The following is a 17,399-nucleotide window of genomic DNA, read 5'->3' as shown; positions in this document are numbered from 1 at the left end:
TGTCCTGGGGGTGGGCAGGCCTGGGGCCGCTCCTCTTCACATCTCTATAAGCTTGGTTCTCAGTACACGTTTATTGGGTGAGTGAATGAATGAATGGGTTTATTGGGTGAGTGAACGAATGAATGCATGCATGCATGCACGCAGGAAGCGTTCCACCAGAGAATTCTTAAACTCTTAGCCAGTCGTGGAATTTCCCCACAGCCAGCTTTTAGAAGCCTGAAAATATTTTTGATATTTATCTCTTTAACGAATATGTTAAAAAAAAAAAAAAAGCGCCAACCACTGTTTCTCAACTGATTCCTGAACGTGTGATGAGAAGCACGATTCCTTGGGGGAGAAAACCTGTTCAGGTTAAATTCTTACAGCCTCATATTGTTCAGCTAAGATGTAGCAAGACTCTAAACAGCCAGGTACTTTGACCTACCTCAAGTATTCGCCGACGTGAGACATTCTGTCCTCGTACCAAAAAAAAAAAAAAAAAACCCAGAAAAAAAGCACAACCACCCCAGCCCGGGGTTACGTCAGGACTGCCACCGGCAGTTCTGTCTTGTGTGGCCAAGCTGTAGGTCAAGAGAAAGTTTTAAGAACAATAATAAGGTAGGAAAAACACCAAAGCTCAATTGGAGATGCTGGGAGATAAATAGATGTATATTTGCCATATATGGTAATAAGAGAAGTCCAAGCAGATGCTCTTGGCATTTATGGACTTCTCAGTGATTCATCAGCAGGACTGAAGCCTTCAGCCAAGAGATATAGAATCTGTTAAACTGATCTCTCTCCTGAATGGTTTCACTACAGAGAGGCCATGCTGTGAATTCAAAAGAAAATTCCACGACTGTGTAAAAGTATTTGGTAACAGGCCTGAGAAAGAGGGATTCCAAAAGTATTGGAAAGCCATTTGTTTACCAAAGCAGAATCACTCTCTAAGCATTAGCAACTTTCTGTAGATTCTCTGTAGGTTCCCGCAGCAGCAGCTCTTCCTCTCATGCCAGAAACAGAGGGGTCTGAGCTTTTGCGGCTGAGCTGCTCACGGACACACCCTTCTTGCTGAGGTGTGTAGGTAGGTGGGTGTAACTCAGGGCTCCATTTCCAGGGACAGGGTTACAGATGAGCACCTAGGCGTGTACCTCCTTCCAGCCCAGCGGCTTCCGAGCTGTGCCTGGTTCCTGCCATCCAGGCCCGCAGCACTGCTCCGAGCAGCAGACCTGGACGGGCCCGACCTCTCTGGACTTCTCAGTGGGTTGCTGCTCCCCACGCCTGTAGAAGCGACATTACAGCATCCCAGAGAGCAAGCGTGAGGGACACTGGGTATCCCCACGACACGGCAACCGCATGCCCCCCAGGATTTCCCGTGAAATGTGCTAATTTTGAAATGACACACGTGCTTCGGAACTACCAAGAAGATGTCGTTTTAAACAGGGTTCTCGAGCTGTGCAGACTAACCAGACGGGAGAGTCACTGGATGAAGTCATCTTCGAGGCCACAGCTCGATCAGCGGGATGGGTAACTCACCTTTCCTCCCTGCCCTTGCCGGGCATCATAGCCCTCATCCCTGACCTCTGGGGTCTCTGAGGGCCTGCTGGAGAAGCCTGGGTGAAACTAAGGAGGTGCTTCCTTGGTGCTCTCGAATGGACTTCCTTTGCTGGAGTGAAGTCGGGTCCCCTCCCTGGAGCGTGCTAGCCGGGCCATCCGGGATGCCGAAGTGTACCCAGGCCAGGAAGCCCCCAGGGAGTCTCTCTTTGCTCTGGAAGCTTTTGTTTCTCCTCAATTGCTAGGTTGGGGTAATCCCTTGGGAAGCCTCTGAGCATCTTTAAACATAAAGTCTGATTCCAAAGGTTTAAATTCCCTGGTTGCCACTGAGTCACATGTTTCTTAGGCTTGGTTTTCAGCCATATGATATAAATAATTCCATTTAGAAATTAAGAAATTATGGCCTGCATTTCATATGCAGTAGTATTTTCCAAAAAAGAAAATGCATGAAAAAATTACAATATCCCTGTTTGGACCCCTTGTCTGTGGGGCTTTCTGGTTGCCTGGGGGGCACTAGGAGCCTCGTTCTGCTGCTAAAGCACAGGACCCTGTGGCTGAAGGATCCTGCCTTTGTTTCCATGTGTGCGTTTGAGTGGGTGTCTGAAGAAGCATTTACAGTGTGCTCTGCATCTGCTGGTAGATTTTCCCATCGTACATTATTAATTATTCCTCTGAGCAGCTCTATGAAGGGAGTAAATATTAGTAAACAATATGTACTGATTTTTAAGCCAAGACAAAGGTATATCTTCTCCATCCTGCTTAATTTTAGGTAAGCTAGTTGCACACAGCTGATGAATAAACTTGAAGTAAGGCCTTCGGGTGGGAAAACAAAGAAAACTGAGATCAGATCCGGGAAAGAGGGACTCTCCTGGTGGTCCGGTGGCCAAGACTCCGTGTTCCCAATGCAGGGGGCCCAGGTTCGACCCCTGGTCAGGGAACTAGATCCCACATGCCACTACTAAAGATCCTTCAGGCGGAACCGAAGGTCCCACACGCCGCAACTGAGATCTGATTTTTTTTTAAATTGAAATATAGTTGATTTACAATGTTGTGTTAATTTCTGCTGTACAGCAAAGTGATTCAGGTGTGTGTGTGTGTGTGTGTGTGTGTGTGTGTGTGTGTGTATGTGTATATATATATATATATATATACACACACACATTCTTTTTTTAAAATCCTTTTCCATTGTGGTTTATCACAGAATATTGAATATAATCCCTCGTTCTTTACAGTAGGACCTTATTGTTTATCCATTCTGTATGAGATCTGATTTTAAACCTTTTCTTTCTCGGTCTCCCTGGTGAAATCTGTCCTTGTTTTATGATTTGCCTGCTGAGTCCAGGATCTGTGTGTAGGGTCTGTCTCTGCCCCTTTGGTGCTGGTTTGAGGTGATGTTTTGTTTTGTTTTGTTTTGTTTTTCATGGTTCTGACTTTTATTCCTTTTTGAGTAAGTTTGGTAGCATACATATATTTTTTTAACATCTTTATTGGTGAGATGATGTTTTAAGTGTCCCCATTATTGTCTGAGATCTGAGACTTTATCTTCTGATTTACAAAACATATGAATGTTCATTACAGAGATTTGCATTTAAAGAAGATAGTAATCAATCACCTGTAATCCAAGACATAAATGTTAGCGCCGATGCTTTAGATCTTTCTCATCTTTTTTGGTTCATAAATATTACATACGTTAAAACAATAGAGATTATGCTGTACATATCGTTTGTAGCATGGTTTTCCCGCAACCGTAGTATCTTATATAATGAAAAAAATGTAAAGCATGTGGTGGGCCAGTAGGTTTCCTGCTAATATTTATTGTACTTATAAAATAATTCTCCTTTGGAGACATATGTCTAGTTGAGCTATGCATTAGCAGGTACCGTATTTATTTTCTTTGTGGGCTGAGCACAGGCTGAAATAATGCCTGGCTGTTTGCTTGGCCCTGTGGACGGCACCGAGTCTGGGGATTCTGCCACCGGGGAGCCACAGCGGGGGGTAACCCAGTTGCTCTGTAAACCTTAAGGTCATCTTACTTTTTTGAGCTATCACTCAACCCTCATCCTTAATTTTTAAAAGAACGCTTTTGAGGTTAAAAGGATATAATTTATTTTAAGCCGAAGAAGTGAAAAATAAGCCCTAATCCCATTCATCTACTGTTTAACCCTCACATAGTTCTCACCATCCTTTTCCAAACACGTACAGATGTGCGTTTATCCATTTTTACAGCGTGGGGGTCATACTGTAAACCCATCTTGTAGTTTGTGGCTTCTTTTCCCCTCTTTCTCCCCATTTAACCCCGATCATCCTCCAGATCTGGGATCAGGCGCCCCTTCCTCCGTCCTGCAGGAAGTGCCTGCTGCCCCAGCCAGGTCGGCTTCATAAACGGACCCCCAGCGCCACGACCCTCCTCCTTACAGGGCTGACCGCGTGGAGTGCACCCCTGTGGGTGGTCAGTGACTGACGTCCCTCTCCCTGCTGAACAGGCGCCCCACGAGGTGCAGGGACCGATTGGTTTCGCTCATGATTGAAGGAGCACCTGTAGCGGTGCCTGGGGGCCTATAACATCTACTTGACAAATACTTGTTGAACAGGTGGCAGTCGTGTGCCTTAGTCCGTGGTATCAGCCGTCCTTTGAAAAATAATCTTACTGACTACCTAATGTGCCGCTGTATTGCTTTACGAAGGTTTATGTAATAAGTAACCCCCTACTGTCGGCATCTACATTATTTCTGGTTTTTCTCTCTTCCAAACACATGCTAAGCATTCTTATACATAGATCTCTGCCTACATCTCTGATCTTCCTGATGGATAAATTCCTAGAATTAGAAGCACTGAACTGAAGGTTTAATCTGCGTTCTAACCCAAAATAGCTCGTTTGTCTAAATGTCAGCAGGGCCGAAGGTCCAGAGTAAACGACACGGTGCGGGTGTGCGGGGAAGTGAGAGTCACGCTTCCTGGTTCCTTCCGGAGGGTCCCAGGGTAAAAAGGCACTTCAGGCACGTCCCGTCTAGCACGTGGATCCCCTTTGCAGCAGGTCCCGTGAAGGGTCAGCTTGGCTGTGATTCTGGGAAGAGCATCTTTTGTTCACTCATTCGATCCACAAGTATTCACGAGTGTCTCCTCTGGGCCTGGCACCATCAATGGTCCCAGGACTGGAGTCGGGGTGTGTAGGCCCCTCAACAGTCTACTGGGCATCTGTCTAGACTTGGTTCATCATTCGCACTAGGAGGTAAGCCCCAGGAGGGCAGGGACTGCAGTGAGCTCATTCACTGCACGGAGTAGATGCTCAAATGGTTTTATAATACATTACGTGTATAATACGTGCTTCTTCTCTTTGACAAACTCAAAACCTATTGATGTGTAGATACATAAAGAAATCACAGCAGTATTTTCATAGTTCTGAAATAAAACTCAAGGTTTAGACACGAGCATTTTTTTCAGAAAGGGACCTGGAAGAATATTTTGAAATCAGACCTAAAGGCAAATCAGACATAATTAGAGAATTAGAGGAACCTGAGGTGGCCTCCTTCCCGGCCCCACCACTGAACTCCTGGCCAACAAGAGTCCTGCAGGAAGTCTCTGCGCCACCGGCAGGCGTGATGCCATCTCAGGCCAGGAGAGCCAGGTGCCACGAGACGCAGGGGAGGGTTCCAGGGCCCAGAGGTGGCTGGCTGGCCCAGCTGCTTCAAGGGACGCCAGCAAGTCATCAGCGGACCCACAGGCCTGACCTCTGGACAGCGACCAGTTCTCCGCTCCGAGACTAAAACCTTAAAGCTGCTATTTCTCAAGCATTTTGGTCTCTTAATATTGAGGGTTCCAGAGAGCGTTTGTGTCCGTGTGGATATCTATCAGTAGTGACCATGTTAGAGATGTTTTTAAAGCACAAGAAATCACAAGCACACGTGCCAGCACTTCAGGGTGATGACATCATCACACGTGACACAGTGTCTGGAAAACTCCACTGGGCATGTCTATGAGAATGAGAGCGGAAAAGGAAAACAGCAAAAATAGTTCTGACCTCATGGACCCCTGGAAGGGTCTGAGGCATCCAGTGGTCCCAGACCCCACCGTTAGGGGCATTCGGGCTCTCCCGTACCACTGAGCTGCCGCCACGTGCTGCCTTCAAACCAGAGCCTCTGTGCATCTCGAACCTGTGTCCCAGGCACCATGCTCAGCCTTCATCACCTTAGGGCCAGGTTGGGGCATCACCCGTCTGATAAACCTGCCACTTTTCATCGTCAAACGAGTCTCGCTAAAGAAGACCGCCCCTGGCTGTCACCCAGGAGCTCAGCGGTCCTCTGCGCTGCCTGGCTCCTTGGGTGTCCATCCTCTGCCTGCGGATGCCCTTAGCTGGTCCTTGCCACTCAACCCCAGGAACCCTCCGTGCAAGCCCTGCACGAGCTCCCCTCCGCTCAGCTCCACAGAGCCAGGCCTTCCCATTATGCAGTTTTATTAGGCACGGCGCTGAAGACACATCCATCAGTATTAGAGCCTTTCTGCCGAGATACAGAACGTGTTTTAAAGGGAGCAAAGAAATTTAAATGGGAAGAAATTATAGCATGAGTGAGTTTATCCCTTTCAAGGTAATCTTATTTAATAACCAAAAAACTCACAAAGATGTGCATTTTATCCAGCTACAAAGGCGGCGTGGCAGGTTATATATGGTGGTAATTACATGTTTGGGGTTTCATTCCTCCTTTCAACTCGATTTCTATTATCTCAGAAAAATCAACCATTGTAGAAAAAGGACTATTCATTTATTTCATTGCCGGGTGGCCCATACACTGTAAAAATAGGTCAAGAACCATAATCTAAATTGACTGCTGATAAATAATTAAAGCTAATGGAATTTTCTCAAATCTGTGAACTAAAGTCTTTGAGAAATTGCCAGGACATACTGTCTGCTGTTGTATAGAAAGATATTTTTTATTTAACACTTCAGCTTAAATGCCATTTAAAATTACTCTTTTCTATCACAAAGACTGGAAGGAGTATGTGTTCATCTCTAAAAGTAACCAGAAGTAGGGTGCTCCATTGATAGCTGCATGACTCATCTCCAGATGATGAGGGTGGGAAGCGAAGGTTTCAGGATCCTGGAACAAAGAGAAACTTCACTTTTCACTGAACTGCATTTTAAGTTGAGTTCTAACGATGCGTGCATTATACAATATATATTGTCTTGCCTGAAAAACTTCATACCTGGTCTGTGCTCTTGTATACACGATAAAGGGAGAATTCCAGCCATCTTCAGTGACATAAGTACCAAGAACTATCTTTCTTTTGTGGATAATTATGATTCTCTCATTGATGCCATTAGGACCTTATAAAAATACACTTGACAGATATGCAGAGAGGTTAGTTTAGGAACAGATGGCTTATCAATAAGAAAGCAGGTTGGTGTACTGCAGTCAATAAGGCTGGCCCTAGATGTGACACACCGGTAGGGTTTTCTTTATTCATAAGGATGATTCGGCCATCAGCAGGATATTCTAGAATCCCAAGGACATCCGAAGGGAGAATCAGTAGCTAGATGCTTTTGAACAATATGTCTTCAGTGTTTGGGCTCTAAGTTGCAGAAAGGGGGTCGTTTTCTTGTTTCAGTTTGATTAAATATCTTGGTTGAAAAAAAAGTCACCAATTTGCTATTCTTACTTTTTAGCAGAGCTGCAGTTGTTAAACTGCAGTACTTATATCCAATGTTGTATTTACTGTGTTTTAATGTATTTATAAATGATGGACCCCATTTCTGAAATTAAACTTTTTTGCATTTCTCTTTATGAAAACACTCTCTATGGAAATTTCTTGATTTAAAAAGAAATTATTCCATTCAAATGCTCCTATCTGGCATCTGTATAATCTATATATCTAGCGCCTAGAACCTTTATTCTGGGGTAGCCAAAGTCTCTGGGAGATGCAGTGAGTATTGTCCGTGGCCGTTTTGAGGACCCCATTGCTTTCTTCTTCTCTAGAACTTTGTTCCAACACGACCGAGGGCTTCTTAGGTGCTGCTCGTACAATGTGTCCAGAATGGGGAGCATGAGACCCTGGAGCGAGGACCCCAGCGAGGGCTGTGCCGAGATTTGTCACACAGGAGTGGGGAGAGTGGCACTTGGTCCAGAGAGAAGATTCGGGGCGCAGAGGGAGGTGTTGGAAAGACGTGAGCTGGGCCCTCAGATACCTGCAGGGCTCCGTCACCAGGCCCAGAAGAGGGAAGGCTCAGCCATTCTCGGTCCCCTGCTCAACCCGGGGGTGCGGGGAACTGCTTCTCTGATCTCCCTAAGAAAATGCGTTATTAAGCAAGTCAGTGACAGTGCAATCACTTCGAATCTGATCTTTCTTCTTTTCTTTTTTTTTTTTAAAGTGATTTATTTACCAACAAATTGCTACTAGTAATAACATCATTTGTGCTCAGGAGAGCTTCCCTCTGAGCGTCAGCCTTTGGTAGGTGCCTGGAGCCGGTACTTGAAAACTCCCGATTCCACAATGAGGCACAGTCTCGCACCAGGACTGTCCCGGGAGGGACAGTGGCCTTGGGAGGGTGAGCCGTGTGGCCAGGACACCACGGGTCCCCTACCTCGGGCAGGAGATTGGACCAGACGACCCTAGATTTCCAGGTTAACCCGATGAAGGAGACAATTAACTAGTTGCTTGGCTGTAATTTAAGAGCAGCAGTCCCTCACCCCAGTCTCGTAATTCTCTCCGGGCCTGTCCTCTGCGATTGGTCAGCGGAAAGCTTCGCGGGTCTCAGAGTGAAATACAGTGTTTTGGAAACCTTTTATATTTCAAACATACACAGGCCAAGGTGAAGAATACAATGAACCCCATGTCCCATCCTCCATCTATAACAATCATCCGCCGATCAACACACACTTGTGTCATCCTTATTCTCACCCGTTACCCCTTCCCATTAAATTATTTTGAAACAGAAACCATATTTCATCCATAAATATTTTAGTAGGCGTCTCTACAAGACAAGAGCCCTTTTTAAAACACGCGGCTGCACCACCTAAAGTACAGGCCACGTCATTTAAAAACAAAAACAACTTGGGATCTGTTTTAACTTTAGTTCATTGTGTGGCCATATTTTATCAATTATAATACATACACTTCTACACATTTCACCGTCTTCAACATTAGAGCGAGGATGAAAATCAAGGACATCACAGTTGAATAAGCAGCATTTTTTTCCCCTTGGGGTGGCATGAAATATCAGTACCTCTTACACTTGACGGTATCAAACTTAGTGAAATAGGCTATGTTATGGAATGATTTTCTTTGAATAAACACCTAACACATTTTCCAGCCAGAATGTCCTTGTTTTGAGGCCTGAGTAACGAGGAGGGATTAGTGAATTCATGTGGAGCTATTTTCAGCTCCGGGCGGGTTTGTAGCACGGGACCTCCTCATGCATAAGCATTTCCTAGGGTTTTAAATGCCGGCCAGGCTTATATTTTTGCCTGGCCCCTGTCAACGGTTGAACTCCTTCCGCACCTGAACACAGTGAAGGAAATGCGAGCTAAGACCAGGAGAGGGGGGAGGCCGAGAGTTACCCGGGCCGAGGTGGTTCTGAAACAGAAGCTGGAGGGATGAGGCCACTTCCGCAGATGCCGCAGGGCTGGGTCCCTAACGACTGCCGTACCCGCACGGGGCGGGGATGCTGGCAGCCCTGCGGGAGCCGCAAAGGAGAGCCTTTAACAGGTTCCCTCCACGCTGCCCCCAGTGCTCTCGGGGAGACCCTGTTGTCACCGAAGAAAACAGGGCCCCGCTCCTGGTCTGTGCCACAGAGGACAAGGTGCCACTGAGATGCAGTCAGACGGTCGGAGTCTTCAGTGTAGGCAGAGTCGTTCCAGAGAAACACACCTGAGTTACAGAGAAGCAAAAGGGAGGGGGAAAAGGGCATTGTAAAACTGAGTAGAACATGTCGGGAAATCTGGACTCTAGAATCTTCTGGAAATAGAGATCATTTTATGGCTTGGAAGACGCATCCCCCACCCCACCCCCGAGCCATGTGGCTTGTCCCCCACCAGGGATTGAACCTGGGCCCCGGCAGTGAGAGTGCCAAGTCCTAACCACTGGACCGCCAGGGAGTTCCTGGAAGATGCATTTGTAATTCATAGCCTCTTTTTGTTTACACGTGAGGCCTGGCTATTCCCCTTCATCTGCTTGTCCTTCCAAACCTAAACAGCCATGTCCTGGGCACCGTTCCTTCCAAGACTCAGAGGTGGGCCCGGGTGGCCACCAGATTTGAATCCACGGTATGAGATTCTGTGATGCCGGCCCTGGCATCACGTGTCAGTGTGGATGGGAGAAGTGTCATGGGTATTGGGAGTGCCAGGTCCCGAAGAGGGAACAGAGCCTTCCAGAGACCACCCAAGTGCTCAGAATGGGCAGAGAGTCAAAGATTCAGGCCATCTGGGTTCAGAGACTGTGTGTCTTGTGTTACTCGCTGCCACCTCACAGGTGTGACTGAATCCTGCATGGTGATTTCATAATTTCATTTCTGTTTTGCTTTTAAATCAGAATGGTTTCTCCAGCAGTAGTCATTAGACAGAAAATTCCTCAATAGCACTTTACTGTTCAGTTTTCTGACCTGAAAAATGAGTTGTGAATCAGTGGTTTGGAGACTAATGAAAATGCTTTTCACATAGAAGCTCCTCTCGACAAACATCGCTTATTATTTGCCACGTGCTCCAGGGAGAGAAGGTAGCAATGCAGTGCTCTGGTTTTGCCAACAGACATCCGATATTAATAATCTCAAGGGCATCGCTGTCTGCGTGTTAAGATGTTCTCTGCTTTCTGCTCAGTAAATGATACAGAATTGAAGATTTGAAACAGCACTGAAAACCTGTTGCTGAATTAAGTGTGGTAATCCTACATTTAAGTTTCTTGACCTTGTGTTAATTTCCTAATTCTCATTCACGCCAGTGGGTTTTTTGTTTGTTTGTTTTTTTAAATTTATTAATTTATTTATTTTTGGCTGCGTTGGGTCTTTGTTGCTGCGCACGGGCTTTCTCTAGTTGCGGCAACCGGGGGCTACTCTTTGTTGTGGTGCGCGGGCTTCTCATTGCGATGGCTTCTCTTACTGTGGAGCACAGGCTCTAGGCACGCGGGCTTCAGTAGTTGTGGCTCGTGGGCTCTAGAGCACAGGCTCCGTAGTTGTGGCTCAGGGGCTTAGTTGCTCCGCGGCATGTGGGATCTTCCCAGACCAGGGCTCAAACCCGTGTCCCCTGCAATGGCAGGCGGATTCTTAACCACTGCGCCACCAGGGAAGTCCCGCCAGTGGGGTTTTGATTGGCGTGGACCCCGTTTTCTTCAGTTTGCAGTTGCACAGAAGGGCACGTGGTCCCCTGCAATGACTGGGAGTGGTAACAGCCGTAGCTTTTGGTGCTGTTCAGAGAGCAAAAGAGCACCCTGTTCTAAAAGGACAATGCAGGGACGTCTCTGGACGTCTCTGGACGCTATCTCATGAGGCTGGCCCTGTGCAGTCTGGCGGGGCTTGGGGTGGACCCGGGGCGAGCCGAGTAAGAGGCACTCTTTTGTGGGCTGAGCGCCAGGGCTCCCGGGTGCCTGTCCCCAGGGCTGCCCCTCCACTCCGCTCTCCCTCCTCTGGTCTTCGCAGGGTCTCAAATGCCTTGGCCCCCCCCCTACCAGCTCTCACATGCCATGACCCCATCCAGCTTCACCGTTTCCCCTCCGAGTTTGGGCCCATTACAAGCCTTTTGAGTGGTCCGTGTGTGCCCCTCACAGTGCTGGTGTCCAAGCTGATGGATTCCTTTACAAAATGTCCGTGTGGCGTGGGCCTTGGGGAGAGCTCTGGGTTCACATCCTGACTCTTCCCGCTGTGCGACCTTGGACAAATCTCCTTCCCTTTCAGAGCCTCGGGCATCCCTGTCTGTGACGTGTGGGTACCAGTCCCTTTGGTTGGCAGAGTTATAGTGAAAAGCAAATGAACGTCCTGTACCTGAAGCCCCTCACTCAGACACTCGCCAAATGGGAACTGTCATTAACTTCCGCCCGCGACCCCCTTCCCCGTGGGGCTCCCCAGCCCTGTCTCGCTTCTTCCTCCACCTCACTCACTGCAGCCTCTTCCTCAGCACCTCACACGTTGGTTTCCAGCGCTGCCTGGATGTTCGACCCGACGGTGTTCCCAGGCCCGGCGTCTGTGGCGACATTTGACACCAGTACCTTTTCCCTCCTGAAACTGCCTCCTTTTGACCTTGTGTTCCCCCGACTCTCCTACTTTTCCGGATTCTGGCTCTTTCACCGCTCGCTGCCTCTGGCCATCAGGGGGTGGGGGGCTCGCCGGCCTTAACCGTCTCCCCCAGGAGAGCCCTGATCCGAGAGCACATCGCTTAGCCCCGAGCTGCCCGACGTGGTGGCCACCGGCCATGTGCGGCTACGAGGGGCCACTTGACGTGCAGCCAGTGCAAACGGAGAGGCGGGGGATGCGCCCCCGGTTTCAAAGACTTAATGCCGACAAAGAATGTACACTATCTCATTAATAATTTTTATACTGGTTACATAGAAAGTGACAATATTTTGGGTATATCGGGTGAAGTGAAACTAAAATTGATTTCCTGTTTCTTTTTGCATCTCGAACGGAGCTGTTGAACGTCGTCAGTCACGCAGGTGGCTCGCACTCTGCTGGCAGCGCTGGCCTGGGACATGGACCCCAGCCTTGAGGGCTCACATCCAGGCGGGGCAGTCTCTCACTTGCCCGGTTCTTAACACGCTTTGAGAGATTGTTTGCTCTTTAATTTATTTGCTCACGCACCCATTCCATGCCCTGGGAGTTCCCCCTCGGTGTGACCAGCCTGTTCTAGGCAGAGGCAACAGAGGTCTTTCTGCTGACCGGCCCGTGGCCTCAGAGGGTGCCTTGTGCGCCAAGCCCAGGGCCGCCCTGCAGCCCTCCCTGCTGCGCGCTGTGGGGAGCAGACTGCGTGGGGGGCCTCTCCGGGACAAGGGCCCTGGCGGGACTACAGCCAGCTTCCACAGTCCCCACCCTTCTGGATTTCAGGCCCCTCGGGCCTAGGTTTCCTCAGCAAAATACCTCCCGGCCCCGCGTTGGATGCTGGAGTTTGAGGGGGGGGCGTGACCAAGACCCATCCCCTGCCCTCACGCGAGCCCCAGTCTGGAAGGAGGAGGGCACGTTCCTCACTCTGATCACAGCCCCCTTCACAGACTCGGGGTGAGAGGGGGCGGGAAGCGTATCCCATGCCTGACATCGGAGCCTGGCTGCTTCCGGTTCTGCAGTAGCCAATTCAGGTGTGTCGGAGGCCTTAGGGGTCCCCCTTTCAAGAGCCCGAGGGCCATCAGGTGCCACCAGCTGTCAGGTGGAGCAAGACGGGCCCTCAGCCCACGCCCAGGGCTCCCAGACCATCTGAGGCCTCCCTGGTAAGTCAAAGACCACCCGAAGCCCATGGCTTCCCACCAGCAGTTGGGAGGCAAGCACTGCGTAGAGGTTCTCATCCTTGACATGTTCATGTCTTATTTTTAAATTCGATTAATATGAGTCTGTGGCCTTTTGAGGGGAAGATTCGCCACAGCCCCGTGCGAGCGAGGGCGCGCACCGTTAACGCTCTGTACCCCCCACCTGTGGTCAGTGTGGACCCCGGGGATGCCTGACACCTCATTCACGAGTCGCCTTCCTCACAGTCAGCCTTTTGGGCAATCAAACAGCAAACTCCATCCATCGTCTTGTGTTTGCAGTTTGTGACCAAAGTACCTCAGTGCAGTCATGCTGCCTGCTTGTCCCCTCCTGAGGGAGGCAAGGGGACTGGCCCACCCCCCTCAGAGTCCTGAGGGCTGTTTCCACCTTCACGTCCCCCCCCCCACACACACACAGAGAATCCAGGCCATGTCACCCCCTCCCGGGGACACAGTGAGCTCCCTGTGCGTAGACCTCCCAAGTAGTTACCTGCAGTGGCTGAGTTTCTCCCAAAGAAGCCAGGCTTATTCCTCGTGATGGAAACGTAGGCTTTACTGACCCTGCCTGGGGCCAGCCCGTAATCTTTCCTCCGTCACTTTTCACCCCGGGCAGCCTCTTGCCCCTCACTCTCCCTTTCGGTGTTCTATCTTATCGTCTATGTTGCCAAAAAGCACAGTGGGCTAAATGAGATAGTGCATTAGTTTCCTATTGCCGCTGTAACAAACTACCAGACTTGGGTGGCCGAGAACAATGGAAGCTTGTCATCTGACAGCGCCAGAGGTCAGAGTCCAGGATGGGTTTTACCGGGCAGAGCTGCGTTCCTGTAGAGGCTCCAGCTTCTCAGGCCGCCTGCAGGCCTTGGCTTGTGCCCTCCGTTGTTCTGACCTCCGCTTCCATCTCACATCCCCTCTGACTCTCACCCGCCTCCTCCCTCTCATCAGGACCGTTGTGATTACATCAGGCCCACCTGGATACTCCAGGGTCATCTCCCCAACTCAGGGTCCCTAACCTAATCACATCTGCCGAGTTCCTTTTACCACGTAACCTAACAGAGTCACAGGTTCTGGGCATGAGAACATGGACACCTTTGGGGGCCGTTACCGTGCTCTCCGCACATAGCCTTATTTATTTAAGAAGAGGCTGGCAAAGAGTTTGATTATTTTTTTGCCATGGAGTTTGGTGTAAAAATAGAGAAAATGACCCAATGGAGGAACAAAAGGACTTCTCCAAGGAAGTCACCTTTAAGGACGCAACCTATAGGAAAATGAATGATCAAAGGGGAAACTATAATTCCTCTTGAGCAAATACTTTCACAGGTTACAATACAAATCAGTGTGGGTTAATTATGTTTGGCAAAGAGCTTATGGTACAACCCTGTCTGTTAAGTCACTCTGCAGTGGTGGAGATGTCCTGTGTCTTTGCGGTCCAGTGCCGTGGCCACCAGCCTCATGTGTCTACTGAGTACTTGAAATGTGGCTCCTGCAACTGAGAAGCTGAATTTTTAAATTTAATCAAGTTACATTTGAACATAAAGAGCTGGTGACAACTGTATACAACCGCATGGGCTGGAACAAGGGAGCCTCACCTGGGTCTGCAGGTAGGCGTTAGGAAGCCCTCAGTGAAGTAATTTGCAGAGTTTTCTCCCAGAGGCGAAGGTCAATAGCTGTCCTCAGATTCTTAGAAGGGCTTCCTGACACCAAAATGTCACAGGCCCCTGTCCAGAGGGAAACCACAAAGAACAGTGGAGCACAGGATACCTGGAGCCGTCGTTCTTCCTAACGCCGCAGAGCTGTGCGCTGTGGTCTCGAGCTGGATTCAGAGCGTGGGATGGAGGCCCCTTTCGTTTGGGTGCTTGGCCAGAGGAACACAAAAGGCAGTTACCAAAAGAGCAGACGCCAGCGAGCCCGTGTGTACACACAGCTCAGCTCAGGGCCTGAGCAGGCCCAGGGCCGGAGCTACGTAGAGAGCTGCAGCGTTCCAGAGGCAGAGAGGCCAAGGATTCGTGTCCCGAGCCCTCTCCTTGGCCCCTACAAAAATCCTACCTGTCTTCCCAGCTCAGATGCTGCCTCCTCTGCGACACTGCTCTTCATCTCTTTAACCTGAATTTATCCTTCCTCTTATGTTCTCCCACAGCACAGGGGCTCTTCTTCTGAAATAATGTTTTACTTTCTCCCCATGTTACGGTTGGATTGGTACACCTTTACCAATACTAGGCAGTTTTACTTGGGCGTCTGCATCGGCCTCGGAGCTTCAAGAAAACGTAGAAGCTTAGGCCTTGGCCCAGACTTGCTGAACTGGGTCTGGCACATAGATCAGGCTCAGTAAATACCTTATGTGCCCCAGCTCTCAGTAAAGGAGATGTTGCCTTATACGAGTCCTTTCAAAGTGTTTGAAGTATTTTCTCCGTTACTTCATTTTTTTTCTATTTTTTAAAAGTTGAGATAGAGTTGACATGTAAGATTGTGCAAGTTTGAGGTGTACAACATGTTGGTTTGTACAACCACTTATGTATCACAGTATAGTGGCCATAGCAACATTAGCTCACACCTTTATCATCACGTCGTTAGTATTCCTTTTATGCTGAGAACAGTTAAGATCTAATCTCCTAGCAACTCTGAAGTTTATAATACAGCGTTGTTGACTATAATCACTATGTTGTGTGTTAGTCAATTACTTCATTTTAAATAAGATAAAGCGTTCGCAGGTTCTGAAACGGGTACTGGTGGCTTAGGATAAAATTTCCAGTGACTATCAGACATGGATTCAAAATCCATGTATCTCCCATGCATCGTGCCCCAAAGTAGCAGCTAAAGTGCAGGATGGTGACCCCAATCCACTTCAGATACAAGCAAATCAAACCTACCTTATAATATTCGATGGTATTCTAAGCAAATTGTCTTAGACTGACACCAGCAAAAACTGTAGTCCACAGCACATTCAGGGAACATAAAGCTTAGTGGTGTTCTTAAGTGAGTTCATTTAAACAACGGGGCACAGTTGGCATTATTTACGTGTATGAGGGAGGGAACGGGGCAGGAGAGGCGCCGGGATTGCTTTATGTAATGGTAACCAGCACCACATTCGAAGCAGTTTTTAGGAGACCTTAACGAATGTTTCCTTCTCTTTTCTTCTCCCATGGCTGCTTCCTGACCCACCTTCTCACTCCAGGATTTGCGCAAGCAGGTAGCGCCGCTGCTGAAGAGCTTCCAGGGGGAGGTAAGCGTTTATGTTTCTCTCGCATCCTGAGCCGCCTTCCTGTTCATCACGCTTTCTTTCTGTTCTCGTAAAGTAAGTGCCACTGGCGGAAGGTGCTTGCTTGGAGGGAGCCTCCCCAGCCGCCCCGACCCATCCACGTGCAGGTGACGGGCTCCTCAAAGTGAGGTTTCCACCGATTCCTCCATTAAAGCCCACGTGGGAGGGGAGGCGGGATTAGGGATGTCAGAAGCGGCGGAGGAATCCGGGGAGTAGTGGCCGGCGTATCGCACTTCCCACGGTGGATTGGGCTTGTTCAGACCCCAGCCTGGGAGCCCACAGACCTCCCGGAGCTCACTGGTCCCCTGAGCTGGATGGGGGCTGCAGCCACGAAGTCTCCCACACAGAAAGGATGTGCTCTGTCAGTCTGGTGCCTTCCTGCACAGCCGTGGGGGAAATAGGAACTTCACAGGCAGAAGCCACGGGGAGTAGGTTTGGGCTCAGTATAAGGAACGTTTTCTCGTGGATCCTTCCAGAGAAGGGCCAGGCAAGGTGGCAGGCAGGCGGCCAGTCATCTGAGACCTGTGTGCCCTGAATGCTATTCGTCACAGGTTATGCGGGCGGTCTGGGTGGGTGACACGCCTGCTCCTTCTCTGCCGTTTGTGTAGACACTCGGTGAACTTCAGAAAACCAGAAACGATGTTAGTGTCGGGGGATTATTCGCTCCCCGCTTCTCCTGTAGGAACGATGACCTAGTAACAGCAGCGAGGGGGAGCAAGGCTGTTTTCAAGCCCTCTAAGGAACCCACGCCGGTGGGGCCTTAGAAATTTCGTGTCCCTGCAGCTTCCCAGCTCACAGAGAGCCCGGGAGGAGGGGCTGGATGCGGGGAAGTGAGGGGGCGAGTTGGGGAGTGCCGAGAGGCTGGGATCCCGGCCCCCCGAGCTCCCAGCAAGAGATCGGGGCTGCCGTTTGGCCAACTCTTCAGTGCGCGGGTGACAGCAGAAGGTGCGGGATCCAAGGAGGCGGCGGAGGGCGGAGGGGCGATTCCCGGACGGCGAGGGTTGCATGTGAGGGCAGCAGCCGCTGCAGATTTGAGAGCAGTGCAGGCGGGGCTCCTCTCTCTGTTTATCATTTCCTGCCGCAGGAAGTCGTCCCCCGTGCCTGGCTCCCTGAGGCACAGAAGGACATCAGTAGTCCAGGTCTCGGAAGGACTTTCCTCAGAATTACATGTCCAGACCCTCATCTTCTG

General features: G+C 49.5%; 1 protein-coding gene across 11 annotated transcripts in view; it reads left to right on the top strand.

Moving 5' to 3' along the window:
- The window catches only part of CUX1 (cut like homeobox 1), a 371,021-nt gene that overhangs the window by 155,982 nt on the left and 197,640 nt on the right, over positions 1–17,399 (top strand). For all 11 annotated transcript variants that reach the window (XM_079944241.1, XM_079944240.1, XM_079944249.1 and 8 more), the window contains exon 3: positions 16,127–16,174. In XM_079944241.1, the coding sequence (XP_079800367.1) occupies positions 16,127–16,174 (48 nt within the window). The remainder of the gene's footprint in view (positions 1–16,126; positions 16,175–17,399) is intronic.

The sequence above is a fragment of the Stenella coeruleoalba genome (assembly GCF_951394435.1).
Source record: "Stenella coeruleoalba genome assembly, chromosome: 15".
NCBI classification, from domain to species: domain Eukaryota; kingdom Metazoa; phylum Chordata; class Mammalia; order Artiodactyla; family Delphinidae; genus Stenella; species Stenella coeruleoalba.
This window is presented reverse-complemented; position numbering and strand designations above follow the sequence as displayed.